Genomic DNA, 27,513 nt, shown 5'->3' with positions numbered 1-27,513 from the left:
ACCTACTATGACTTACCAGGCACTGTGCTCAGATCTAGGAATTCAGTGGGGAATCAATTAGATATGTTTCCTGCCTCATGAAGGTATCAGTCAGCTGAGGGGAAAAGAGACATTAAAAAGAAGACACAAGTACATGATTACCAATTGTGATTAGTACTGTGAAAAAAAAGGAGAGGATGGTGGGAAGGAATAACAGGGGAGACCTGATTCAGATTGAACAGGTCAGGGAAGACCTTTCTGAACTGAGACCCAGAAGATAACTAGGTATTAATCAGGCCAGAATGAGAAGAGCATTTCAACATTTCTGGGTGGGTGGAACTGCTGAAGGATAGAGAGCTGACCCAGCTGGTCCCCAGCAAGGCTCCTCAGGGTATGGAGATACCCCGATGATGGCCACAGCCAGCTTTCAAGAGAAGGGTTGTGGCCATGTCCAAGTATGTGGTATTTCCTTAATACGTTATGTATTGGGGAAAGTCCTGTCCAGACATGGAAATGGCCTCTCCCTTCCCTTGGAAATTCTGGCATGCCATCCAGTTTTGCAACTTCCCAACCTGTTGCCAATCAGCTTTGCTGACCTATTGGCCCCACACTTGGTAGTGAAGCTCATACTCTTGTTCCTCAATTGGTTCGCCATGTTCTAAGACCAGTAAGGCAGAAAACTGGGTCAGAGCATGTCTGGGAACTTTTGTTCACAAGTTATCTTCACTTTATACCTGGAATTTACACACCAAAGGTTCAGACATCCCAGAGAAAAGTTGCTTCACATTTTAACTAGCTGTATAATCATAGACTCAAGAAACCCAGCTTGCTTATTATATGGGATCAATATTCTGGACAACAGAGAAAAGGATTACATGCAATAATATTTCTATATCCTGGAAGATGAAATTAAACTACATAGTTCCTTTGCATAATGAAAAAATAAACTGAGTGACATTTCTGGATTACAGAGAGAAGAGTGAAAATGAGTCACCCATTCCAGATAATGGAGGAAAGAACATGACTGGCAGCCCTAGGTAAGAGGAGATCCTTCTAGATGATGGGGAAGGATGAAGCTGATCAGAGGCAGGCAGCCCAGGTAAGGACACAAGCAACACCTTCAGCCCTCAAGAACCAGCAAACAGGAAGGAGCAAGAGCAGTGACAGCTTCCTTGTGTGCCCATCAAGCACAAACAGGGGAAGCTTTGCCTGGGGGGGAAGGTGCGCTGGGATCTGTTTGTTTCCAAGGCCTTCCTTCCACTGCTGCTCCATATGGCTTTGGGCCAGTGGGCCTCACAAAGTCTCAGATACCCTGTGCTTAAATCACTTTTGTGACCCTCCCACCCCTTAAGTTTTCACAGTGACAAAAATACACAGTTAGCATCTCTGAACTGCTCAGATGAAAGGACCTAGGAATCAGCGTCAGAGAAGGCAATGGCACCCCACTCCAGTACTTTTGCCTAGAAAATCCCATGGACGGAGGAGCCTGGTAGGCTGCAGTCCCTGGGGTCGCTAGGAGTCGGACACGACTGAGCAACTTCACTTTCACTTTTCACTTTCATGCAATGGAGAAGGAAATGGCAACCCACTCCAGTGTTCTTGCCTGGAGAATCCCAGGGACGGGGGAGCCTGATAGGCTGCCATCTATGGGGTCGCAGAGTCGGACACGACTAAAGTGACGCAGCAGCAGCAGCAGGAATCAGCATGGAGATGCTGAGTGGGACAGTTTAGTCATTGAGACTATGAGGTGTTACCATCAGAAGGGGAATTAGTCATATTCAGTCTAAATCCTTCACTTACATAGTTGAGGAAACCGAGGCCTACAGATGGGGAAGTGAATGATCCAAGGCCTCACAGGCAGATCATGGCAGACCTGGGATTAGTACCCAGAATCCCTGACTCCTAGACTGCTTTGTTAGGATGCCAGACTTGAAGCCATCTCAGAGAAGTAGAGACTAGCCTTCTGGAGGAAGCTTTTAGAGACGGAATGGAAGGAAGAAAGGAAATGAATATGTTAACACAATTAACAAAAGTCTCCTATGAATTAGACCCAGTGCCGGATGTTTCTATGTATTTTCAAACATTTAATCCTCTCAAAAATTCCCCTTGATGGAGATATTATTGCTATTTTACAGCTACTGAAATTGACTCAAAGTTTCAGTAACTTGTCTCAGGTTACACATGGCTGAGCCAGTGTTTGAACCCAGGTCTATTGAAAACACAGCCTGAGCTTCTCTACCTTAGCTGCCTGGAAACATCAATCGATTCTCAAGATCATCACTGAGGTGATAAAACCCAAGACAGAAATCAGGCGAGACTAGCAGCATCTGCCGTTTCCTGTGGTGAGTAGGAAAAAGAGCAGAGACCTCTTTCCTAGGGCATAAAGGCAAGGTGATGACTAAGGTATGGGCTTTCCGTGCTAATTTCAGAATTAGTATTTTTGTGATATTGTCATCTGCATAAATTTAGGGTCTCTGAACTTATTGTAGATATGGTTATCCCAGTGGTTATTTTCTTTTTGGTCTATGTACTCCCTCTGCTCTTATAAATAATATTTTTATCCCCACCTAAATCTTAAACTATTTATCCCCACCTAAAACTTACACTATTTGGTTTTTACACAGGTTATTTTAAAAATCTTGTGTATAATTTGTTTCTGAAAGTAAGTTGGCCAGTAACCATGAAATCCCTCCTAGTTATTACTGAAATCCTTCTCTGCCAGTTCTTTAAGAAATTAGATCATCTCCAGATGAGTTGTTAATAAAAAAATAAATGCGGTAGCCAGTAGCATAGATATCTTCGGGCTCTTGGCCAAAAAAGAAGCCATCTGTGTAAAAGAAAACAGGCTAACAATTTTGGACTCTGGTCTCTGTGGCCACATTGAGCATTGACCTCACTGTTAATTAACCCATATTAATTGTTTTGGGCGGGGGGTTGTGTTCTCTCAGCACGAAAACGTCTTTTCCCCATTCAAACCACGTGGGGTTAAAACAAGAAAACAAAAGCCAAAACTGCTCCCCACACCCAAAGCCCCTTCTGTCAGGGCTCCCAAGTAGACCCGTGAGAGCTGTTAGAGGGCTGAGAAGGGCCGGTCATCAGCACATACCATACATAGGTGGAGGGCTTGTTATTCTCAGTTTCCCGCCTCAGAGAGGATACCCCTATTGTTTCTGAAAGTGCTGACCAGGACCCACACTTCCAACTAAAATTCCTCTACCCCTGCAGCAGCAGCAGCAGCAGCAGCCATAGATAAGTGTTTTGATGAATTGCAAGATGGACAGGTCTTACCATGCCCCCAGCCCTGCTGATACCAAACGCCTTTAAGATACAGCCTTTCCCATCCTAATCTACAAAGGAAACAGGAAAAAGGAACTTAAAACTCCCTGTGCTCAGACAGAAATTAGACTGGGACTGCCCGCTTCTGTGCTGTTCCTTCTTGCCTCTGACTTGTAAACAAGACCTAGGAGGACAGGCGAATGGAAAGTCACAAACCTCTGGGTGTTTGAAAGGATCCTTGGGACCTCATGCATGTCCGCGGAAACTGGATGGAGAGATTTGGGGAAGCATGGATTCTTTAGCCGGCTTAGTTCTCTGCGGAGTCAGCTTGCTCCTTTCTGGTAAGGTTTGGCTTTATTATTATTATTTTTTTTTTTTTTAAGTTTTTTTTAACCGTGACTCTGGGCTCTCTCACCAACGCTTATTGCTGGTTAACAAGGGGCAGCTGTGTCACGGACTGTTTCTCTGTGAATCTCCATTCAGTAAATGGAAGGATTCACCTGGAAAGTCCTTGTGGTGTGAACTGATTTTTCTAGTTTCCCTTCTGGATTATTGCCCCCTGTGTCACCACAGATGCTGTGGGGACTGACCAGGTCACTTTATTTGAAGAGACATATTTACTGTGGGACATTATTTTACTGCTCCTCATTCTAGCTTGTTTCCTTATTCGATACAAAAAAAGAAGAAACCTGGCTTTACCTGCTTCAGAGGAAATCTTCAGTCACTGAAAAAAAGTCAAATTTATGCTGAGAGTGATGGGGACCCACTTAAGGCACTGTACAGAGTGTCATTTTAAAAATGAGAACAAAAATGCTTTTCTATAAAGGTTTCATATTTGCATCCTATTTTATTCAAAGTGGTCAAATGCTAGGCTTTTTGGGTTTTTTTTACTATAGATGGGGTCAGGGAGATAAGGGTTATATAATTTGTGTTTTATTTCAAAAACTATTTGGCATATAGTGATTTGTAGTCTTCACTGGCCCAGTGAAATGAAAGTTTAGGCAATTACCCAGATCACTGGCCTCAGGAGTGTATTGAAACCTATTGTGGGTTTAAGGAATGATTGGCCTGAGTATAGACTTAAGGTGTTTGGTGCTCAGATTCTCTAGATGGCGGCGTGGCTCCCACTTCACTTACCCTGTGGGATACCTATGAAAGTGCTATCAAATCACGAAATACAGATCACAGTGTAATGGCCATCAATCTCTCCCCTTCAGTTTGAAAGCATTAGAATTATTATAATGAAAATAGAATTGATATAGGAAATGAATTTGGGAAATTTTACTGAACTTAATGATGTGGACTATGTTAGGTATACTTGGATCAAATTCTACTAAGTATCTGCTATACTATTTTATATTTTTCATGTTTCCAATATTATTAACTATTCAGAAATTAATCCAATAATATAACAGAATTGTATGGAAAGTAGTTTATAGCTCTTCAGTTTGTTGTCAGTAATCAATATATTGATATAGTAATATTTTAAGACTGAGTAACACAAACTGCTGGGAAATGAAAGATTATCTGAGATAGTTTCAGTATTTATGTAGAAAGTGTTTATATTCATGTGGAAATAATGTTGATTTCTCCAACAATATGCACGTTTAAGCCAAATAATTGTCATAATTCCATTCTCAATTTGCTTTTTTTCTGTGTGACATCTATCAGTGACCTTGAAATCTGGAACTGCTTCTTTATCAGGGATTATAGTAATGCAAAGACCAGGGGTATATAGTGGCTCTGAAATACTTCTTTAGGTTAACTACTATACATACACACACACACAAAGACACACACACTCTCTGTTTTAATTTTTTTCCCCCCATAGTGATTATGTTATGGCACTTTGCAATATAGGCTTAGAAAACCTGTTGTAAAATCAAACAAAGCAGAAATTAACACAACATTGTAAAGCAACTATACCCCAGTTTTGTTTTAAAGTACTTTTAAACAAACACATATGCAAAAAAATTATGTGGCAAAACAGTTGCTCTGTGTCTAAACCTTAGGTTTCTTGAAAGTACAGCGCTAACTTCAGCAGGCTGAGACTCAAGGAGAGGGGTTCCATGCTCTTGTTGAAAATGAAGGTTAACACCAGTAACGTGGGTTTCTGGAGTAGATCTGCTGTGCTAAATCCTAACTTACATTTTCCATCTAAGCCTCCATGAATATGAACACTGAAGGCTTGAGAGTTGCAACAGCAAGAATCCAGTATGATTATGTCTACAGGCATAGGATCCCATTCTTCCATCCAAACTCCACTGGTGGACTACAGTAATGGAGCAAGGGGCTCATGACTTACAGACTTCTCTCTCTAGTTCAGTGAGTTGTTCCTCATTCCCTACTTCTGAACAGATAGAACTAAAAGAATGTCACATTTGCCTCAGTGAAGGTGACTCTGGGTGGTAGATGCTAATGCATAAGAGGATGTATGTAACTTTTAGAAGACTTTTATCAAATCCACCTAGATTCTGGTAGATTTCCCTCCCAATGGAGGATCATGGCCAATACCAGCTTACAAACAAGTTCTCAGAAACATACTAGATTTCCCCTTCTCTCCCATTCTCACCAAACCAGGCTGCTCTCTGTAAAGCATTGTATAGAAAGAACAGCAATAAAACAAATCACTCTCTCTGCTTTATCATAATATGTCCTCTGTGATCAACATGATCCAATGGAAAGTCTCTATAGCATGTCGTCTTGCCTCTTTCCTGTCTCATTTGACATTCTGAGTAACAACCTGGGTTCAGAGATAGTGAGTATCTTTTCTGGAGTGGCGGAGGAGATTCAGTTCTAAGGTCAGGGAAGTGGTCACAGATGGAACCTCTTGATTGGGGTTGGTCTTAGAAGGCTAGTAGCAAGCCTGAGTAATCAAGGGTGGAGGTGTGGAAGCTAGGATCAGAGACACACCTGGAAATTATTCTCAGAGGGAGGTGCTGTGCCCTCTCCCCAGATTCTCTCCTAATCACTGTCTTTGGGAGTTCTGAACCTCTCCCTTTCAGTCCTACCCTGTGAGAACTTCCTTCGAGAGTTTGGTTCTTTTAAAACATCTCTCCTGGAGAGAAGGACTTGTCCAGTTCATCTCAGAAGACTATGCTATATATTCTCGAGGGATTCAGATGGGTGAGCTCCAGGTTTATCTGACATTATCAATTCATCTCCTGGAACTTTATTCTTAAAAAAATGTGTGTGATTGTGTCACCAATTCATTCCCTATAGATGGTTTGTTGGTTAGAGCACAGAATCACGACTCAGATAGATTTGTCTAAGCTGAAACAAAGCCAGAAGATACCACTTCAAAATAGATAAATGTCAAGTTACGCATTCAGTTCAGTTCAGTGGTTCAGTCGTGTCCGACTCTTTGCGACCCCATGAATCGCAGCACACCAGGCCTCCCTGTCCATCACCAACTCCCGGAGTTCACTGAGACTCACGTCCATTGAGTCAGTGATGCCATCCAAGCCATCTCATCCTCTGTCGTCCCCTTCTCCTCCTTCCCCCAATCCCTCCCAGCATCAGAGTCTTCCAATGAGTCAACTCTTCGCATGAGGTGGCCAAAGTACTGGAGTTTGCATTGGGGTTCAATAAATAGATTATGTTCAGTGTCAGATCTGGTGTGTTGAGAGCTCTATGGGTGACATCTAAGTTTTGGTGATACACAAAATTTACAGGAGCCAACACGTCCTTTACTTGCTAAAATGGTAATACGTGGCTGTAAACTGTTTGCTTAGTAAAAATATAAGATCTGACTTAGAGATGGCAATTGCTTCAATCTACTGCTCAAAGCATACCCATTAAACACTGGTGACACTAAGAAATTTGACAGCAAACAGAGTAGACAGGCAGAAGGAAAAGTGCTTTAGACACTTTGTCATATGAGCACATATAGTCAGGAGAGAAGAGATGAAGGAGCAGTATTTTCATGGGTTTCCATTTAGATGACACCATAGATTGATGCTGTATTTCTCCAGGTCTGGGATGCAGGGGCTGAGGGACCTGCACAAAAGATAGTTTGACTTTATTGATAGAAACTTTCTAAAAGCCGGATCACCGTCCCCCTGAGGAGTGAGTTCCCACTCTGAGGAGGGATCAGGTTGGATGGTGGATAGATTTTAGGAATGTGAAAAGAGGATCCTTTTCATTTCACTATCAGTGGCTTCTCATTGATCACTTAGGAGGTAGATAAGGGTTCCGAAGAGCCACCAAGATCTTTGCCCACTGAAATCAAACTGGGTGTGTTTTCTGAATGTGGACCCAGCTACACTCACTTTACACTAAATTGTAACTCAATCAACTTGGCATAGGAGAAGAAAAAGCACATGCCCTTGGGCTGTGATGACTTTTTGAAGCCACTGCTCTGAGACTGAGGTGGAGCTCATCAAGAAGGCAGGAGAAGGAATCTGGAGTATGGATTGTGAGGTTACACACCTGGTTGTTGTTGTTTAGTCACTAAGTCATGCCCAACTCTCTTGTGACCCCATGGACTGTAGTCTACCAGGCTCCTCTGTCCATGAGATTTCCCAGGCAAGAACACTGCAGTGGGTTGCCATTTCCTTCTCCAGGGGATATTCCTAGCCCAGAGATCAAGCCCAGGTCTCCTGCATTAGCAGGCAGTTTATTTACTACTGAGCCAACAGGGACTCTCTTACACACCTGGAGTTAAGCTCAAATTGGGTGACCATGGACCAGTTATTTGACTGCTCTAATACACAGTTTTCTCATCTTTTACAGTTGAGAATACTTTTGACCCCTAGAGTCATTATAAACATCAAGTGTGATAATGCATATGCATTAGTCAGCCAGTAAGAACTCTCTTAGCAAGTGAAGCTAGTATAATTGAAAGAGAACTGTTGCTCTGAGGACCACTGTGCTTGTTTAAGAGCGGTCTAATCTTTTCCAGGTGGAGGGGGTCACTTACTACTCATAGAAGCAGTCTCCTTCTAAAACCCCTCAACATTAGCTGGTTCCTCAAATTTCGTACTGGTCTCTCCCAGTACGAAGCCAGAACACGGCCTGTTTTCTGGTGCTTTCTCTCACCTATCCCATTCATGGCTGTTCCACTTCAGCCACGTCCTTCTCCACGAATGATGTATATTTTCCTCTTGGCTCTTGTTCATGCTGTTCTATCCATTTGGAAAAGACATCCTCTATGCTTGCTCTGCAAACAAAATTCAACTCAGTTTGCCTAGGCCAATTCTTCATGATGTTCTTCTCCTAATTCTGAGTTCCCTTACCACACAGGCTGTGTCTTTGAACTCTGGGCATGTGGATTTAGCCCAGTTAACCTCTAACATCTTTGTTAGAGGTATTGTTTCTTTACTATTCTCCGTAGTGCTTGGAGTTTAATATGCCACAGTAAGAAACTTTTGGTATGCCACAGCAGACCTGAAAAAAAGAGAGAAAGCATTTGTTGTTATACGAAGGGTTTTTAAACATTGAAATAATAATAACAGTAATAATCAATTTCATATATGTATTGAAAGTAGTAATCACTCATATCTTAAAACGTTGGCTTATGTTAAATATCTGATGTAAATAAGGTCAAAAGAAAGTCCCTTTCTTCTCTCAGGTGTGAAACATGAAAGGTATACTCATGAAAGTGGGTTTAACAAGAGCTTTACCTAATACTATGTATTGTATGATTGCTGAATATTACTTTAAAGATATGCATAGTTTTTATTTAATAGATATTTATTGAGTTATTGCCTGCCCATATTCATTCATTCACTCAACTATCATTTCAGTCAGTGAAGACACATTGAGGACTTACTTTGTACCAAATATTGTATTGGATACCAGGAATGCAGAAAAAAGGATGAATCATTTTTTTTCCCCTTGCTAAACTCACTTTTTGGTAGGAAAGATAAATATAGGAGAATAAATTATAAAATGCTATGATAAATACTATAATTATTGTTGTTTTTCAGTAAAGTCATATCTGACTCTTTGCAACCCCATGAACTGCAGCATGCCAGGCTTCCGTGTCCTTCACTATCTCCTGAAGTTTGCCCATACTCACGTCCATTGAGTCGGTGATGCCATCCAACCATCTCATCCTCTGTCACCCCCTTCTCCTCCTGCCCTCAATCTTCCCCAGCATCAGGGGTATATAAAAATCTAGCTTTTCAAGAGCTGTAAAAATACTTATTGGATTCAGTAATTTAAAAAAATGCAATTCTAAAATCCAAATTAAACATAAGTGACTAAAAACATATAATGCTAACTTCATTGCTAAATTTATATGAATATAATTTAATATTGAAAATAATCTGTAGGTTAGATTTTCCTCACTTTCCCAGAACTCCTAAATAATAATGAATATTGCCCCATATTATGGCTGATGTAGTTATGAGTTACTCATGGCCAAATGATTTTAAAACAAAGTAGATAAAAAGGAAAAGGGAAGAAAGAATTTCCCATCAGAAGGAGCACAGAGTGTGAAACAGCAGGGCAAGCTCAGGGAAGTTGAGTAAGGCTAGAATGTAGGGAGGAGGTGGTGAATTAAGGTTGGGTTCAGGTCAGGAAGGGCCTCATTGGCCATATTAAGTCATCTGTACCTCTTTTCTGTACATGTGGAAATTTAGTGTGGTGTTTGTTCTAGTGTATCTGACTTACGTCTTGGAAAATTCACTCTGGTAAGAGTGTGGAGCATGTATTGACACGGCAGAGATTTAGGCCTGGACCAGTTTGGCTTCTCAATTCTCCAGGCAGGAAGGCCCGGATGAAGAGGGGAATTGAAAGTGTTTAGGCGGTGAAACTGTAGGGACTGGTGATAGGTTGTTTATTGGAGGTTGTGGGAAGAGAAGGTGGTGAATAAACATTGCTCCAGGCTTCTGGTTTGGGTGATGGTGCTGCCATTCACTGTGCTGGGAAACATGACAGAAGGAACCTGGTTGATGACAGGCTGGCAAGAAACAAACAATTATTTTGCACGTGTTGATTTTGAGTTTCCATGTTAATGGTGGATATTTAGCAAAACTGGGCTATCTGGGTCTGAAACTCAGAAGAGAACTGGGCAAGGGACTGAGACAGAGGAATCTTTGTGTATAGTAAGTAAGGTCCTGGACATGGACACATACTGAGATTTAAGTGAAGAGAAGAGAAGAGAAGGAGGAGATAGCCTAGGGTTCCGTGAAGAAGCAGTCAAGGAGCTGGCAGGAGAGGCCAACCCAGACAGATTCCTTTCCTGGGATTTCAGAGAATTGGCATTGCTGTGGCCAAGAAGGAGAGAGTTTAAAGAAGGGGACGATAAGATGGGGCAGCAGGGTGACAGCATCCGTGCTTGGCCTGGGGGCACCAGACTGCAGGTGTGTTGTTTCACAGAGAGCCAGCTGCACTGACAGCACAGCTGAGCCGGAGCTGGGAGGGATGGCGGAGGGTCAGCTGGCATCTCTCCCAGTCTTCAGGAAGGGGAACGTCTAAAGTTGCCTCCCTTAGTTCTGGAATTTTAAACTGATAACCCAATTCCCACCAGTCTAGTCAGACCATTCCTTAATTCTCGTCACATGTGCAGAATGCTTTTTTAGATCAAGACTTGCCTGCTTTCCTCTACATCCCTCCCCCGTTGCCTCCTTTTGTCACTCCGGGACTCTGACCACCCTTCTCCCTTGTTCCTTCCCAAAGGCCACAGGGACAGGTGTGGTCACATGAACCTGCCAGACGGGCAGAGTCCTGACCCTTTTTAACAAAGCTGTTGATTAGTGGGAGTGCGTTCCCACTGCCTAGAGGTGCCATGTCTAACATGGTAGGCACACTTAACAGACAGAGGGAGAAAAAACCTAAAGATGAGCCACGGGAGCCCATCAGGCAGCCAGCAGAGGGACACGTGGGCGGCTGCTGTTTGTTCCCTGCTGGTCACAGCCCCCTGCCCAGGACTTGACCAGTGAGGTGTGTGTAGCAGGCACACCCATCTCAGCAGATCTGTCAGCTTTCCCGCTTTTGTTAGAGGGTGATATCATGCTTCCTGGGGGGAGCACTAGAAGACAATGCCCGGCCACTTTCCTCCAGATACAATAGGCGGAGTCAGGAAGGCAGTATTGACATTGCTGGGGCCGGGGAGGCACTCACTGCTCCGCGGCCGTCAGATGGTGAACCAGCTTAACCTTGGCACATGGAGCCTGGGTTGTGCAAGGCGTCTGGCTCCAGAGCCAAAGGGGACTCCACCCCAGGGACAAAAGTCCTGTAGACATCTGGGAATCTGAGATGGCCCTCGAATTCCCATCCCCTTGTCAAAAAAACAACCATAAAACAACAACAGGACCAGGAATAACAAAAATGACTACCATAGGCTGAATGTCATCATGTGCCAAGAGTTTAATATGACTTTTAATATCTTACAATAATCTCATACAATTGGTATTATTATTTGTTTGTTTAATATAGATGGTGAAACTGAGGCTCACAAAATGTTAGTGACTTCACTAAGGTTAAACTATTGTGGACATTCATTATCTGGGACTGCCCAGCATTCCTGTTTTTCAAAAGCCACCAAGCGTTCCCTCCAGTGATGGGACTGCCAATCACTGATCCGTGTACTGTCAGTCTGATGACAGTGGTTGGTTCAGATGGAGGATGTATGACCCAATAGGGCCACATGGACTGTCCTCTGGGAATTTTTGAGCAAGATGTTCTCTTTCTTCAGTGAGGACACTCTTCACTTGGAGCCATCAGCTTCCTTGGGTGCTTCAAGGAAGCTAGTCTTTGGTAGAACAGAATGAGGGCAGGAACAGAACACAGCCCAGACAGGCAGTCCGGAATTATCTGAGCTCTAGATCAGAGGCCTATCCCAGCCCCTTCCAGTTATGTGAGCCAGCTACATTTCTTTTCTTGTGCTATTTTGAGTTGTTCTCTGTCTCTCGAAAATGAGTAGTCCTGAGCGACCACATGATCTCAGTAGGATTGATGGAGGCAAGAGTTAAACTCAGAATGACCTGAACCCAAACTCTGGGCTTTTTAAAACACTTCACTGTGCTGTCTTCCAACTAGTGTTTCATGGTCACCTCAAGCTGGTTCACAGAAAATGAGACTCATAACAGTACTGCTTACAGTACTTATTCACGTGCTTTGTGGTCAGTCATGTCCAACTCTTTGTGACCCCATGGACTGTAGTCTGCCAGGCTCCTCTGTCCACGGGGCTTTCTAGGCAAGAATACTGGAGTGGGTTGCAATTTCCTCCTCCAGGGGATCTTCCTGACCCATGGATCAAACCCATGTCTCTTGCATCTGCTGCATTGATGGGTGGGTTCTTTGCCACTAGCGCCACTTATTCAGTATCAGTATCAGTTCAGTTGCTCAGTCATGTCTGACTCTTTGTGACCCCATGGACTGCAGCATGCCAGCCTCCTTGTCTATCACCAACTCCCAGAGTTTACTAAAACTCACGTCCATTGAGTTGGTGATGCCATCCAACCATTTCATCCTCTGTCATTCCCTTCTCCTCCCACCTTCAATCTTTCTTAGCATCAGGGTCTTTTCAAATGAGTCAGCTCTTCGCATCATGTGGCCAAAATACTGGAGTTTCAGCTTTAGTATCAGTCCTTCCAATGAACATTCAGGACTGATTCCCTTTAGGATGGACTGGTTGGATCTCCTTGCAGTCCAAGGGACTCTCAAGAGTCTTCTCCAACACCACAGTTCAAAAGCATCAATTCTCCAGCGCTCAGCTTTCTTTATAGTCCAACTCTCACATCCATACGTGACTACTGGAAAAACCATAGCCTTAACTAGACGGACCTTTGTTGGCCAAGTAATGTCTCTGCTTTTTAATATGCTGTCTAGGTTGGTCATAACTTTTCTTCCAAGGAGTAAGTATCTTTTAATTCCTGCAATCACCATCTGCAATGATTTTGGAGCCCAGAAGAATAAAGTCAGCCACTGTTTCCACTAGTTCTCCTTCTATTTGCCATGAAGTGATGGGACTGAATGCCATGATCTTAGTTTTCTAAATGTTGAACTTTAAGCCAACTTTTTCACTCTCTTCTTTCACTTTCATCAAGAGGCTCTTTAGTTCTTCTTCACTTTCTGCCATAAGGGTGGTGTCATCTGCATATCTGAGGTTATTGATATCTCTCCCTGCAATCTTGATTCCAGCTTGTGCTTCATCCAGTCCAGCGTTTCTCATGATGTTCTCTGCACGTAAGTTAAATAAGCAGGGTGACAATATACAGCCTTGATGTACTCCTTTTCCTATTTGGAACCAGTCTGTTGTTCCATGTCCAGTTCTAACTGTTGCTTCCTGACTTGCATACAGATTTCTCAAGAGGCAGGTCAGGTGGTCTGGTGTTCCCATCTCTTTCAGAATTTTCCAGAGTTGATTGTGATAAATTCACATAGTTCAAGGGGAAGATTTTAAAAGATACTACTTTAAATATACACTGTATGGTGTGGGTATATAACGAGCACTCAGTAAAAATCTGATGTTCTTTTTCACTTATAAACAAAGCTAGAGGCGCATATGTCACTTAATGTCCATCTTTTCAAAGCACATCTCTATCCATGAGGGTAGGCAATTCATTCTATGCCAGATGGAGCTCCCCACCTTTCCTTGAGGTAACTCCCTGTTGTTGAGTTACTACCCCACTGCCTCCTTTTGTCCTAAGCCTGGCCTTGTCTCAGAACAAGGGGAGAAATCCTTAGAGCTGTGTGTTCTTGGGCTCTGGCTAAAAATCTGGAGTGTCAGGTAGGGAGTTCCTTCCATGGCCCTACCAGCTGGCAAGGTGGTGCTCCCCATTTTTTCTCCTGCCAGCCCCCAATTTCCTCTTTTCTCACTTTTCTCCTAACTGAAAAGTGTCTCTAGGATGCTTTGCTCTAGATTGTTCCCACCTCATTTATCCCAAACCTATGAATTCCTCGTTCTTGAAAATCTTACGTGGCATTGTCAATTCCCAGTGCAGTGTGCCTCACTTCAGACTAAGCTCATTCCTGGTAGATGATTTGGGAAGTGATCCCAGGGAGCAAGAATGAGGGGCTAGGGGAATGGAAGCGTATAAGCATGTACTGTCATGTTGGCCACTGACTCAAAAGCCTGGTGAAGTGAAACGTTAGTTGCTCAGTCGAGTCTGACACTTTGCGACCCTGTGGGCTGCATGTAATCCACCAGGCTTCTCTGTCCATGGAATTCTCCAGGCAAGAATACTGGAGTGGGTAGCCATGCCCTCCTCCAGGGCGTCTTCCTGACCAAGGGATTGAGCCTGGGTCTCCTGCATTGCAGGTGGATTCTTTACCATCTGAGCCCCCAGAGAAGCCCCAAATGCTGGTGCTCCACACCTTCTAAGGAGCCTCATGAAATGTAGCTCTGGGCCTTCATACTTTGCTTTCCTTCCCTTTGTTCCAGGCTCATGTAGACGCAAGAAGCCGATAAGTTACTGGGGTCCTGCGCTGTTGTGCCAGGAAGTCCCAGGGGAGGAAGTGTGAGATCCTCCCACAGGCTCTGAGTGAGCTACTTTGAGGTTCCATCTGCTCAAAGCTGATGGAGGCCTGCTCAGAAGTGATTGCAGAAGCATTGGAGCTAAAGTGGGAATGGGGAAGATTTGCATTGGTCTCCAAGAGGTGTTGGATACAGGCACCCTTGCGTTTGTCCCTGACATAGAACTTAGAATATTAAATCGCAATTTACAGTGTACTTGATGGTTTTCCCACTAGGCTACGGGCTGAATGACACATTAGCATTCTCTGCACCAAATATAGTATCCTGGCTGCAAGAAAAATGCTTTAATAACGGTTTTGCATCGGATTCAGTGTTCTGACCAGTGCTTCCCCAAGTGTCCTAGATACACTATTTCTGGCCTGAAAGATGATTTTATGTGATGCAATTTAAACAGAGCATTTTTAACTATGAAATTAATATGTGTATATAGATATATGTGTGTATAGATGTTGTGTAGTTGCTAAGTTGTGTATGACTCTTTGTGACTCTATGGACTGTAGCTTCTTCTGTCTGTGGAATTTCTTAGGCAAGAATACTGGAGTGGGTTGCCATTTCCTTCTCCAGGAGACCTTCCCGACCCAGGTTGAACCCAAGTCTCCTGCTTGGCAGGTGGATTCTTTACCACTGAGCCACCTGGAAAGTCCATATGTGTGTATATATCATAACAATCATGTACTTTCATGAGTATTTTGGCATTATATGAGGCTAAGAAAAAAAAAGATGAATTAACTTAAAGAGAATGGTTAATAGAATAATTATTATACAAGTCTCATGTAGACTCAGCAAAAATCATGAAAATACTGTCTAAATTAATGCAATTTGAGAGACACTGCTCTAAAAGAATGAAGTAACCAATACTTTTTTAGAACTCTATGTGTGTGTTCAGATTAAAAATGGAAAAGTAATTTGGGCACATAAATAATACTAATGGATTAAGCAGAAGGGAGTCTCTTGGTGATCAACCTGTCTCAGAGGACTGACTTAGACTCTATTCTTGCTCCTCTTAGGAAACCTGGAAAGGGGACATTTATTAATAAATTACAGTTAAGACCTAGTTTACCCCTTGGGCACCCTGAGCATTCCTCAGAAAAGGCCCAGCAGTCAGCATGCAAAGTAGTGGGCAGTGGCAAAAGTGGAGGAACAAGTAGGTCAGTTATATGCATTCATTCAAGCAAACATTTAGTGAGCCCTTTCTGTGTGTGGGGAATCTGCTGGGCATTCAAGTTACAAACATGGTTAAGAGAGGGATCTGACCTCAGGTGGCTTTTAGTCTGGCAGGTGAGAAGCTCTGCTCTGTTAGAGGCAGATGGTGCGCGTAGGGAATATCGAGGCTGGAGGGAGTTATTCTGGAAGAAAACATGGGTGTCACCAAGAGGGCGACGTTTGAGAAGGATGAGCAGGATTGTGCCTTGTGGAAAATCAGGAGTGGAAGTGAGGAAGAAAGGTGTTCTAGGCTGAGGAAGAAGCATGAAAAATGAGGGATAAAAAGTTTAAGAAATGTTTGTGCAATGGTTCTATGTGGCTACCCTGTAGGGTACAAAGACCGAAGCTGGGGAGGTGGACTGGGGAGAAGGTAACTGGGCTTGAGGTTGGCTGAGTGGGCAGGGTCAGAGTCAGTTATGGGAGTTGTCAGGATATGGGATGAAGCCCTGTGAGGGGGTGACATTGCCAAAAAGAGGAGAAAGGGTTTGTTTCGGGAACACCTATGTCAAGGGGTGATGTGGGTGGAGGAAGAGGAAGCTGAAGGCGACAAGCCAAAGGAGGAGGGAGTTTCTCATCTACATCAAAATGTACAAAGGCAGGAGCCAGGATCACGAGAGAGACTGGAGAATTTGGCAGTTAGGTATTGCTGCTAAGCATTTCTAGTGGATGGGCAGGGCCTGGGTTGAAGAGTAAGCGGGAGGTAAGGAAATGGAGTAAGCAAGCCTAGATTCCTCTCTGGGAGATGTCCCATGTCACGGCAGCTTCCTGTTTCTGTGTGCTTTTCTGTAAAGTTGATTCTAGGCTGATCTAGTAGAAGGGTGAGGTGCCCTCTGCCATTGTTGGCTCAGGGTGCTAGGAGGATATGCCAAGGTTTGAAGGAAAGAGAGAAAACCTCTTCCATCACAGGTATTCTCCCCTTCCCATGGATGTTGTCTCAAATTGCCTGAATTAGATAATTATTTTAATTTCAAAAATGTTTGGTAATGGAGGTACACAGGGGAGCCACACACCACTACCTGGAATGAGGAATATTAGAACCGACAAAGACTCAAAAGATTATCTAATCCAGGGTTATTGAATTGTTTTCTCACACAATACTAATTCCAGGAGAATTGTTGAATTCCACCCCCCCCCCCTTTTTTTTTAGTGTAACGTGGAGCTAATGTTTGATACCTTAAGTAATACTGTTTTGATTGAACCTGCTCCTTTTACAGATACTGAGGCCCCGGGAGTTTAGCACTTTGCACAAGCTTACTCAGCTCATTAGAGGCCATTTCTTCACTTTAGCAGGGAGTGTGGAAAGCAATATAAATTAGATGTATTGTTTGGTCAGACTGCCTGGGCTTCCATTCCAGTTTTACCATAGAATTGGTTAGCTATCGCTGTGTAACAAACTACTCCCAAAACCCGTTGACTAAACCAACATTTATCATTCCTCACATGTCTTTGTGCGATTTGCGGTTCACCTGATGTGTGCTGAGTACCGCTCGGAGGTTCTGCTTCAGATTGCAGCAGCTGCTGCAGCTCTGCCTCTTGCTGTAGGTGTGCCAGTTGTCTGGGTGACCTGCTCACATGTATCTCATCCTTCTTGGATCAGCCCGGGGGGTGTTGTTCTAATGGTGATGTTAGAAACACAAGAGCACTAAGTAGAAACAAATGAACAAGTGAGTCTTCTCAAGGCTTAGGCTGTGAACTAGCACACTGTCATTCCCTAAGTCAAGGTCTGGGAACTATGTTCTGCCCATGGTGTGGCCAAAGCAAGGGAATGATGCAAAAGGGAGCTGAAGATTGGGGGTCAACAATTCAATCTACTACAGCTACTACTAGCTTTGCACTGTGGTGCAAGTTACTTGTTTTCATCTGAAAAACAAGCATCATTAAAAAAAAAAATGAAAAACAAGCATCATAATAGTACTTACCTTTTGGGGCTTGGGGAGGGGGAATTAAATGAATTTGTTCATGTAAACCATTAAGACCAGCACTTAAACTTAGAAAACACTAAGTAAATACTAAGATTGCCACTAATTTTATCCACCTACCCATCACCATCCATGCATGATGGAGAATATTTGGGGTCTTTGCCACCAGAGTGGCTATGGAAGGTTTCGGGTTGACTTGATGAACTAGCTTAGCATCGGCCATTTCCCACCAGCAGAAGGGCTCAGAGGAGAGATCTGAAAATCCTCCAAACCACTCATTTATAAAGTCCTCTCTTTGTCTTCTAAGTGATTATATGGCCTCTGGCAGCTTGGGCTGGCTTGGTGCTGCCCTGTTCTCCCAGCCTCCGCACCACATGCCCCTCCCCCGCAGTGTATCTCTCACACCCAGAGTCAGCAGAGATTTTCACACAAACCATCTGCCAGGAGGTGTGGAACTGGAGCCAGAAACACGTAACAGCTGCAGAAGCTCAGCTGTATTCCAAGGCCTGTAGTAATCTCACAGCAGTCCTGGACACAGCCCTGACCACTGACTGGCTCTAGAGTACACAAGCCTCAGCAGAGTGTGATTCCAATGTGAGTAATACATGAATTCTGCCAGCTCCTTCTGGAATCAAACAAAAAACTGGTTTCTTTCTTTTTTTTTTTTTTTTTGCCATTTGGGGGAAAATCATTCATTGCATCACTGTCTTCCCATTAAGTCTGGGAGAGCCAGTGACTCAAGCTAACTTCTGCTAGAGGCTCTCTTCCTCTCCTCGAGGCTGCTTCCTGATGAAACTCATGGTTTAGGACCCCCCACCAAGCCCACCTTTCACCTTGACAGGTGGTATTATGTGCCACATGAATCTAGACTGTGCAGTAGTGGGGTAACTGTGTGACCGTAGGCAAGTCATTTCACCTTCCTGTAGAATGGGGATAATAGTATTACCACACCAAAGAGTTGTGAGGATTATATGATACAGGTAGGTCAAATGCTTAGCCAAGTGCGTGTTCATAAAAAATGCTCAATAAATATTAGCTATCATTATTTCTTCTGTCTCCCTATGCCACTAGCTATTACTCCTAGGAGCACTCTTGTCTCCAAGATATTGTATAAATGTCACTCTGTTCTATTCCATCCCACTTTGTCTTATCTCCTTCCTTCCTAATCCATTCTAGTCTTTAGTATTATTTGAGCTCTTACTCTGTGCTTAACACTGGTCCAGCAAGTATAAAGATGAATGAAACAAAGTCTGTGTTGCTATGGAGGTTGCTGTTGGGATGTTTAAGTTGCAGATGGTCGTACAGTAGGTTCTTCTTACTCATGGTAGCTGTATTCTGTAAACCACCAAAACTGAGTTAGATTTCTGCAAGTCCAAATGTTTTTGTGACCTGATCAATGCATAACCCAGTTTTGCATTTGTGTGTATTGTTTTTGCCAACAAAAATTGTAAAAATGTGAAAAAGTGGCACCAAATAAACCATCCAGCGGACACTGGTTTTCTGTTTGAGAGCCCAGTAGAACAATGCCTTGTTTCACCTCAGTCGGGAACAGATGTGTCTGATGACTCAGGGTTTTCCCTGCTCTGCCTGTGTGTTCAGGTGACTGGGAAGGCAACATGAGTATCAATTTTGAGGTTATAAATAAATTATAGGCAAATTCATAAATATAGAATCAACTAATGATGTGTGCGTGCGTACTTGGTCATATCCAACTCTTTGCAACCCATGGACTGTAGCCTGCAAGGCTCCTCTGTCCACGAGATTCTTCAGGCAAGCATAATGGAGTGGGTTGCCATTTCCTCTTGCAGGGGATCTTTCCCGCCCAGGGATTGAACCCATGTCTCTTGGATCTCCTGAATTGGCAGGCAGATTCTTTACACTGAGCCACCTGGGAAGCCCAACTAATGATGAGGATAGACTGTTCATACACGAATGCATAAATGACGCAAACTGCACTAAAGTTTCCATAGACGCACAGGGGAAGCACGGGAGAGACAGCAACGGATTCCTTCTGGGGCAGTTGGGGTCCTTTGGCTGGAATCAGACTTTCAAACGCAAGAGGGCATTTCTTTCTTCTTTTTTTTTTTTGAGATGAGCAAATTTAATTTTTTGAATTGTTGTATAATTGCTTTATAATGTTGTGTTAGTTTCTGCTGTACAACAAAGTGAATCAGCTACATTTATCCCCTCCCTTTTGAGTCTCCCTCCCACCACTGCCCACCCCCTATCCCACTAGGTCATCGCAGAGCACCGAGAGGGCATTTCTGACAGCAGGCAGTAGAGATGGAAGCATGTGGCTGGGTACAGCCAAATCGGTCAGATTAGGGCTTGTGGGTAGCAGGATTTCTGTGTACTGTGTAGCCCAGATGTGACTGGATAGCTTGCAGCAGGCCTCTTCTCACCCACATCCAGTTAGAAGCAAGACTCAGCACTTTGAGATGCCAAACAAGGTAAAACGATCCAACTCTGTGGCATCAGCAAGTAACAAAGCGCTTTCGCTGGGTCAGAGGAGAAGATGATCTGTGTTGTCCAGTGTGTAAAATAATAAATTCAGGAGTCGACAACTCCCCTTTCCTCTGGCTAAATTCCTCTCCAGCTCCAAGCCTCCTTGTTTCTCCTCCCTGCCTCCCACAGCCTCTACTCTTCCAGGCAATTCCACTTTGCATACGTCACTCTGCAATACAACAGCCAGCCTGGGGATCCAGCCCTTCTCCTCTGGAATCTTAGCAGAGATCCTGTATTGTTCCTCAAGTTTGGCTTTCAGGAATTTCCTCTTCCCTCCATTCCTCACTCCATGGGGATTATTCAAGTATTTGTCCAGTGAAATATTTCCTCCATATTTTGGCATAAGTACAAGGTCCCAGGTGAGTTACCACTTCCCATCACTGCCTCTACCGGTCATTCCTGACAGATAAGTCATGGTAGACATACATTTTTTTCAGGTTGATATAAATCTTTTTTTCCCCAGTTTTATTGTGATATTGACATTCAACATTGTATAGAGGTTTCTGCAGTTTTTAAAGAGCCCAGTCCAGGCCCTAACCACAGTAGATATTCAATAAATGAATAGGTTTCTGCTAATCTGATTTGGGGGAAAGTTACATTTTTGTCATATTTTCTTCTACAAAACAGATACATAATTTTAACTACTATAATTTTCTTATGTATTTCTCAGCAAGATTTTGTAATTTTCATCACATTCAGTTCTAAACATTTCTTCCTAACAATTCTCATCAAAAGATGTTGCTTTCTAGAATCTTTACAAGAGCAGCTATAACTGATTCGCTTTGCTGTACAGCAGAAACTAAAACAACATCGTAAATTAACTATAGTCAAATAAAAATTGGAAAAAAATGGAGTCAGCATATACTGGCCCACCCTGAGTTTGAGGACTATATAGAACTATTTGTGAAAATGCCTGTAAATGATACCTACAATAAATACAACATAGCATTAGGGGGAAAAATATTGTTTTAAAAAAATTAACAAAATAATTATTATTTTTTTTTTTTTTGGCCATGCCCTGTGGCCAGGGATTGAACCCATGCCCCTGTACTGGGAGCATGGAGTCTTCACCACTGGACTACCAGGGAAGTCCCAATAATTATGAATTTTATCATGAAGAATGAGCAGGAGCTGTAGTTGAGAAAGTTCTAGGGGTAAAAAAGGAGAGTAATGTCTTTGAAATAGCTCTATTAGATCTTAGGGCAGAGCATCATAGTGTAGTAACAGTGGGGTACAGTCCAAGAATATGAACACATAAATCAACAGACTGGACTGGCCAGAACAAAATCTGAATTTATATAAAATTTTAATATCTTATAAAGGACACAAATCAGTAGGAAGAGGAATAATAGTTCTGGGAAAATTAGTTTGGAAAAAAAGACTTGTTTAAAAAAATCCCATCTGTTACTATATACCAAAGTAAATTCCAAATGGATTAAAGAGCAAATGGGTTAAAAAAAAATCAAGCAATCAAAAGAAGATGGAAGTGAATATTTATTGACTTATTATATGGAAAGGGCCTTTTTAAGTTTAAAAACAATGGGAGAAACCACAAAATCAATACCTTTAGGCACATGAATATGTAATCTGTTAGTCCAACAATAAGCATAATTAAAAGGGAAAGAACAAAAGAAAAATGCTTGCAACAAGTATGGCATATAACAGATTAAAGTATTTCCATAAAATAAGCTCATTGAAACTGATAGAAAAAATCAAAACATCAGTAGAAAAAAGAGAGGAACAAATAATTCACAAAAGGAGGAAATACAAATGGCTAATAAACATGTGAGAAAGTCCACTCTCTAAATAACAATGAATCAAAATAAAGATAATAGTTTTCTATATCAAATTAGCAAAGACTAAAAAAAAAAAATGAGAATACAATTCCATGGCTGGAGTTGGTTCAATATTCACTCTCAGACACTATAGCTTTTTAGATAGAAATGGACACTGTAAAGAAAAATGTTATGATAAGACTAAGTAAAAATTCAGGATATGAAATTGCATTTGGTTTTTACCAAAGGAAAAACTATGTATATTGGTTTTTGCAGTTTCTCCTTATATATGTTCTGGGAAAAAAGAAATGATGTAAATCAAAATGTTAACAAGACTAACAGTGTTCTTTTTTAACCATTTCTCCCTTCTCATTATGTATAGATAGGCTTGATCTGGTGTTTGAAAAAGGATTTCATAATGAGGAGATATATTTTAAAGTAATTTATAATCTGAATGGACTAAAAGGATCACTAAATATATTATTTTTGTGGTTTTAGAGATACTCTTTGATTCTTATTATAATATTAAATTATTACCACCTAACAGGATAAAGATAAATGTAAAAATACCCATATTTATCAAGACCAGTATCTATTATGAGTGCAAAAAATGTTCATAACCATAAAGATATTAATTAATGCCAAGTTATTACAGAAGAGGGATTCCAGAAACATTTTTATTGGAACATGCAGATGGCTTATTGAAATAAGGCCAAGAAAGATAATGAGAAATGTTTCTTTCACAATATTCAGTTGATTTTTCAGTCTGAGAATGAAAAACTACTATACAGAATAAAGTTCTGTGTAGTTATTCCAAATTATGGCATTTGGTTTAGCTTCCTTCAAAATGTATATTTTTCTGATCAGAAAAATAATTCATGTTCCTATGGAAAAATTTGGATACACAGGAAAACATTTAAAAAATCCAGCCACCAGAGTTAAATAGACATACTTCTTAATGATATAAGACATATATTATCTCTTGATCTCTCTGTGTATATATATGTATGTGAATATGTGCGTTTGTATATACACACAGAGACAGACAGGTTTGATTGTTTGGTTTTAACATCTGTTAATTATCATCTTTAAACATAAACCCAGTTGTGCAAGCTCCCTTCTGTCATGGGAACTGGAAGAGAAAAATAAAGGTCTCAACCACAGGGTCATTGAACATAAGGCAGAAGAGACCTTGTGGAAAGTGAAGTCACCCAGCTCATCCAAGCCTTCTGACGCTGCCACATTACAATCAAGTAATGTGTGAAATAGGTTCCTCTTATCCCTGGACCTCCTCGCCTCACTTGGACTTAACCCTGAGGAGAGAGTGAGGATTCAAGGAAGTGTGAGGGATGAGGGTTTAAGTATCAGAAAAGGGTTTAGAGTGTCCTTTACACACTCTTTCTAAGCTATTATTTGCTAATAAAGAAGAGTCATGGCTCACTTTTGTCGTTGTTGTTTAGTCACTAAGTTGTGTCTGACTTGTCTTGAGGGTCGCAAAATAACTGGAAATGTCCAAGAATGCCTGGTGTCAGGGGCATCTTTCAGCAGGGTGTGACTTCCAGCTCTGTGTCTTTAGCTGCTCCACCGCCATCATCCTTATCAACCTTGGGAGCCACAGTCAGCTGAGACTGACTGAGGTGAGGGCTGCAGCCCACCACTGCCCTCTGCAATCTTGCACGGTGGCTTCTGTTATGCTAGTGGCCATGTGACACGTCCAAACTTGAGAACCCGTGTCCTCAGTTCATGGATGCTCTTTAGTATTTGTATGCAAACTAGTTACGGGAGTATGCCTGCTGCTGCTACTGCTGCTAAGTCGTGTCCGACTCTGTGCGACCCCATAGACAGCAGCCCCCCAACTTCACCCAGAGTAATTCTTTATTTCATGTATTATCTTCTATATGATATTACATTTGTTAAAATTCTGTCTTGGCTTAAACAAAAGCACGTTAGAGAACCACTGACACAGTTGTAGGATTTGCTCTGGCAGAGACCCGGAGCTGGGAGTGATAGACAGGTATCCTGTATGAGGAATTATTGGCGAAGCAGGTAGTGGTTCAGAGTAGTTTTTGAAACTGAATGAAGTATGAGCTGTGGAAAGCTGGTTTGTCTTTTCTATTTGCTGTAGACTGGAAACCAGAAAGTCAGGCCTGTATGTAGAGGTTGGTAAGGTGTTGACCGGAGGTTTGAGAGACTCTTCTAGGAGTAAAGGAGCTGTGTCTTAAGTCGTGATCTTTATACCACTGATTTTTGTCAGTGTTATGGTGAAGTTTGTTTGCTAGAGTGCAGAGTTTTAGGTGGATGAAGTGTTACTGTATGGATATTAATATTATGTATACTTGAATTGAGAGTTAGCATCATGTTATTTGTTCTGAGATTTACTGCCTGTATACCTGGCGTTGGACAGGTGCTTGGGGAAACTTGAATGTGTGGCTAATTTCCTTCTTAGTTGACCATTGGAATGTTGCTCCCTTTCAAGTGTTAAAAGTTTGAAATTTGCTACACTGGCCTCAGCAATGAAATTTTAATTTCAAGTATGTACAATAGAGCAAACATTCTGGCTTCCTTTAAATACATTTCTACATTCTACAATCTAAGAGCTAAATCAATTTAACATAATTTTCAATTCCTTTAGGAGCCAAAATGAAGAGAATCAAAAATTCTATTTGAAACCCAGGGCTTTCAGAGATTAGTCCCATTTTAAAATTCTGAATCCAGGGATTTTTACTTCAGTTTGTAGAACACATGGTATATCTATCTTGTTTTCCAGGGATGACTTTAGACCATACGTGTGTGTCATTCTTTGATGCAGTCAGATTTCCTCATTAAAGAAACCATAGATTGAAATTTAATGGCCCCTACTGGAAGTCAAGTCCATTTGAAGAGCTAACAAATTAAAGAGGACGGAAGCTTTAGCAATGCAGCCCAGAATGCCAGCATTTGGATGGAACCAAGTCTCAACTTTCCAGGAACAAATTAGGCTAACTGAGCTCATCTCTGGGCTTCCCAGGTGGCGTTAGTGGTAAAGAACCTGCCTGCCAATGCAGGAGATGTAAAAGACGGGTTCTATCCCTGGGTCGGGAAGATCCCCTGGAGGAGGTCATGGCAACCTACTCCAGTATTCTTGCCTGGAGAATTCCGTGGACAGAGGAGCCTGGCAGGTATGGTCGCAAAGAGTCAGACACAACTGAAGTGACTTAGCACACACACACACACACACGAGTTCATGTCTTGACCATGTTTGTGTTGCTTCTTTGGGGTATTATGACATGGAAAAAGGGACAGAAGGGACATGAAATACATTTCAAAAAGGACCCTTGTCCCACTCCACTGTTACTGTGTTGGCTAGTCTTCATTAGTTCACTCTCTGGACCTGAAAATGATACTAAAAACGTTAGCTTTTTCCTGTGGTCAGCTCTGCATGCAAGATTGTCACCACAGGAAGGTATAGCTGGGACTACTCTGTAGGCGAGCAAATCCCATTTTTCTTTCCATTGGTCTCACAACTTCAGAGAATCATAAATCATCACCGTTTATCGACTGCTCTATTTCCCACACACATTATTCATAAAATTCACAAGAGGTTTTTTATAGTGTGTACTTTTTTCCATCCTCATTGAAAGGCTTAGAGGTATCATCGCCTCCACTTTACAGATGACCAACCTGAGACACAGAAGGCCACGTGCTTTGTGTATTGTCCTCTATTACATAAGTAGTACTTGGCAGATCTGGGATTCACACCCAGGGTGGCTGGATCCCCTAGCCTCACACTGCATCACTCTGTTGCTCAGCCATGCTAAGCTCCCCAGCCTCCCACTGCACAGTGAGCTGTTCCTGAGATAGATATAGCCCCGCACAGGGCACCTGGAAGCATGGAAGACACTTCTGACACCTCACTGTGATGAAAGACACCACTGTAAATCCAAGGCTTAACGTGTAGAGCCCAAGTCACTGGCTTTCCTTTCAAAAAATTCAATTTTTAAAACGTTTATCTTTTAATTTAGTGTGTACAATGTAACCGCCATCTAGAGGTAGCCAGCATTAACATTTTCTAGATAAGACTGGATTTCATATCTCTCCCTGAGGAATCCAAATGCCCTCCCCCAGGTTTCCCCTGGAATTCCCAGTGCACTTACATCCCCATGGTTACCTCCTACACTGAGCTCTGGCTTTGATTTTGATTTAAAGCATAGCACGCCCTGGCTCACTTCTGCACTTGTGGTCTCTGTTGAACTTGGTGTCAACCCTGGCATGTAGCTCAGCGTTTTACTTCAATTAAAAATAAAAATGGCAACAATTTTCCGGCATAGAGACAGACAAACAGGTACAGACAGACACATAGACACAATCACAGAGACATGAAGACAGATAATGCACTTGTGAGTAAACTGCACTTGACTCCTGAGTTGAGACAATGATGGGGTTTGTACTATGGCAATGCAAACCACTCTGCCACAAGTATTAGACAAGCCAATCTGTTAAAGTCCTTTAGCTGCCTGCTCTTGTAAATTTTACCCACACCACAGACCAGCTGTTGGAATTTTCATTTTTCTGTTTTTAAGTTGATTAATATTCTTATTTAGTTTTATTTTTTCTTTCTCCCTGAATTTCTTAAGTCTTATTAGTCCTTTTTACAAATGTTTCCTGAGTACAGTTCTTGACTTTTTAAAATACTCATTTAACAAGAAAAGCTGTTAAAACTATAAGTTTGTCTCCAAATTAATCTTTGGACCTGCTGTAGCAGTTTTGAAAGTTGGATTCTTATTTTTTATTTTCTACAAATCCTATCTCTTTAGTTATGATTTTTTTGAGAGTTGATAATTATTTAGAAGACTCTTAAGATGGCTCATCAGGCAAAGAATCTGCCTGCAATGCAGGAGACACAGGATATTCGGGTTCGATTCTTGGTCCAGAAAGACCCCCTGGAGGAGGAAATGTCAACCCACTCCAGTATTTTTCTCTGGGAGAATCTATAGACAGAGGAGCCTGGTGGGCTGCAGTCCATGGGGTCACAAAGAGTTGGACACAACTTAGTGACTAAGCAAGGAAGGAAGATTTTTAGGGGATTGGTTTCTCTCTCTTTTTTTGTTCAATGATATGCTGTTATATTTGATTTATTGTGTATGGTGCGGGACTGTTTTGTTGTGATTGGGGATTCTTGCAAAGGCAGTTTCCTTCTGTTGGACTTAACTGAGCTGAGTGTGTCTGGGTGTGTCTGGGATAGCATGTGTTACAGCAGGGCTGATAGCTTCCTGTGTTGCACTGCTTCGTCGTTCATTGTTAGGACAATGAACTAACCCTGTGCTATTTGTTAAATAGCTGCTGCTTGGGCTTCCTAATTTCCCCTTGACCTGCTGCCTGGTTGTCTAGATCCCTCCTTCAAGACGTCTAGACCTCCCAACAATGAAGCAACTAAAGGGTTCATGTCTGG

The 27,513-nt window shown here is 42.2% G+C and overlaps 1 protein-coding gene across 2 annotated transcripts in view; it reads left to right on the top strand.

Annotated features, from left to right (window-relative positions):
• Nucleotides 1-1,059: 1,059 nt before the first annotated feature.
• Nucleotides 1,060-27,513, top strand: part of TEK (TEK receptor tyrosine kinase) — a 105,539-nt gene continuing 79,085 nt past the window's right edge. Inside the window, exons 1-2 of one of the 2 annotated variants that reach the window (XM_019965856.2) lie at nt 1,060-2,321; nt 3,205-3,596. In XM_019965856.2, coding sequence (XP_019821415.2) covers nt 3,545-3,596 — 52 coding nt within the window. In that variant the 5' untranslated portion in view covers nt 1,060-2,321; nt 3,205-3,544. Of the gene's footprint in view, nt 2,322-2,868; nt 3,597-27,513 lie in introns of those variants that run through there. The other variant, XM_019965857.2, reaches the window with a different exon arrangement.

The sequence above is a fragment of the Bos indicus genome, chromosome 8 (assembly GCF_029378745.1).
Source record: "Bos indicus isolate NIAB-ARS_2022 breed Sahiwal x Tharparkar chromosome 8, NIAB-ARS_B.indTharparkar_mat_pri_1.0, whole genome shotgun sequence".
In the NCBI taxonomy this organism is placed as follows: Eukaryota; Metazoa; Chordata; class Mammalia; order Artiodactyla; family Bovidae; genus Bos; species Bos indicus.
The sequence above is the reverse complement of the archived record's forward strand: the minus strand, read 5'-3'. Positions and strand labels throughout refer to the sequence as shown.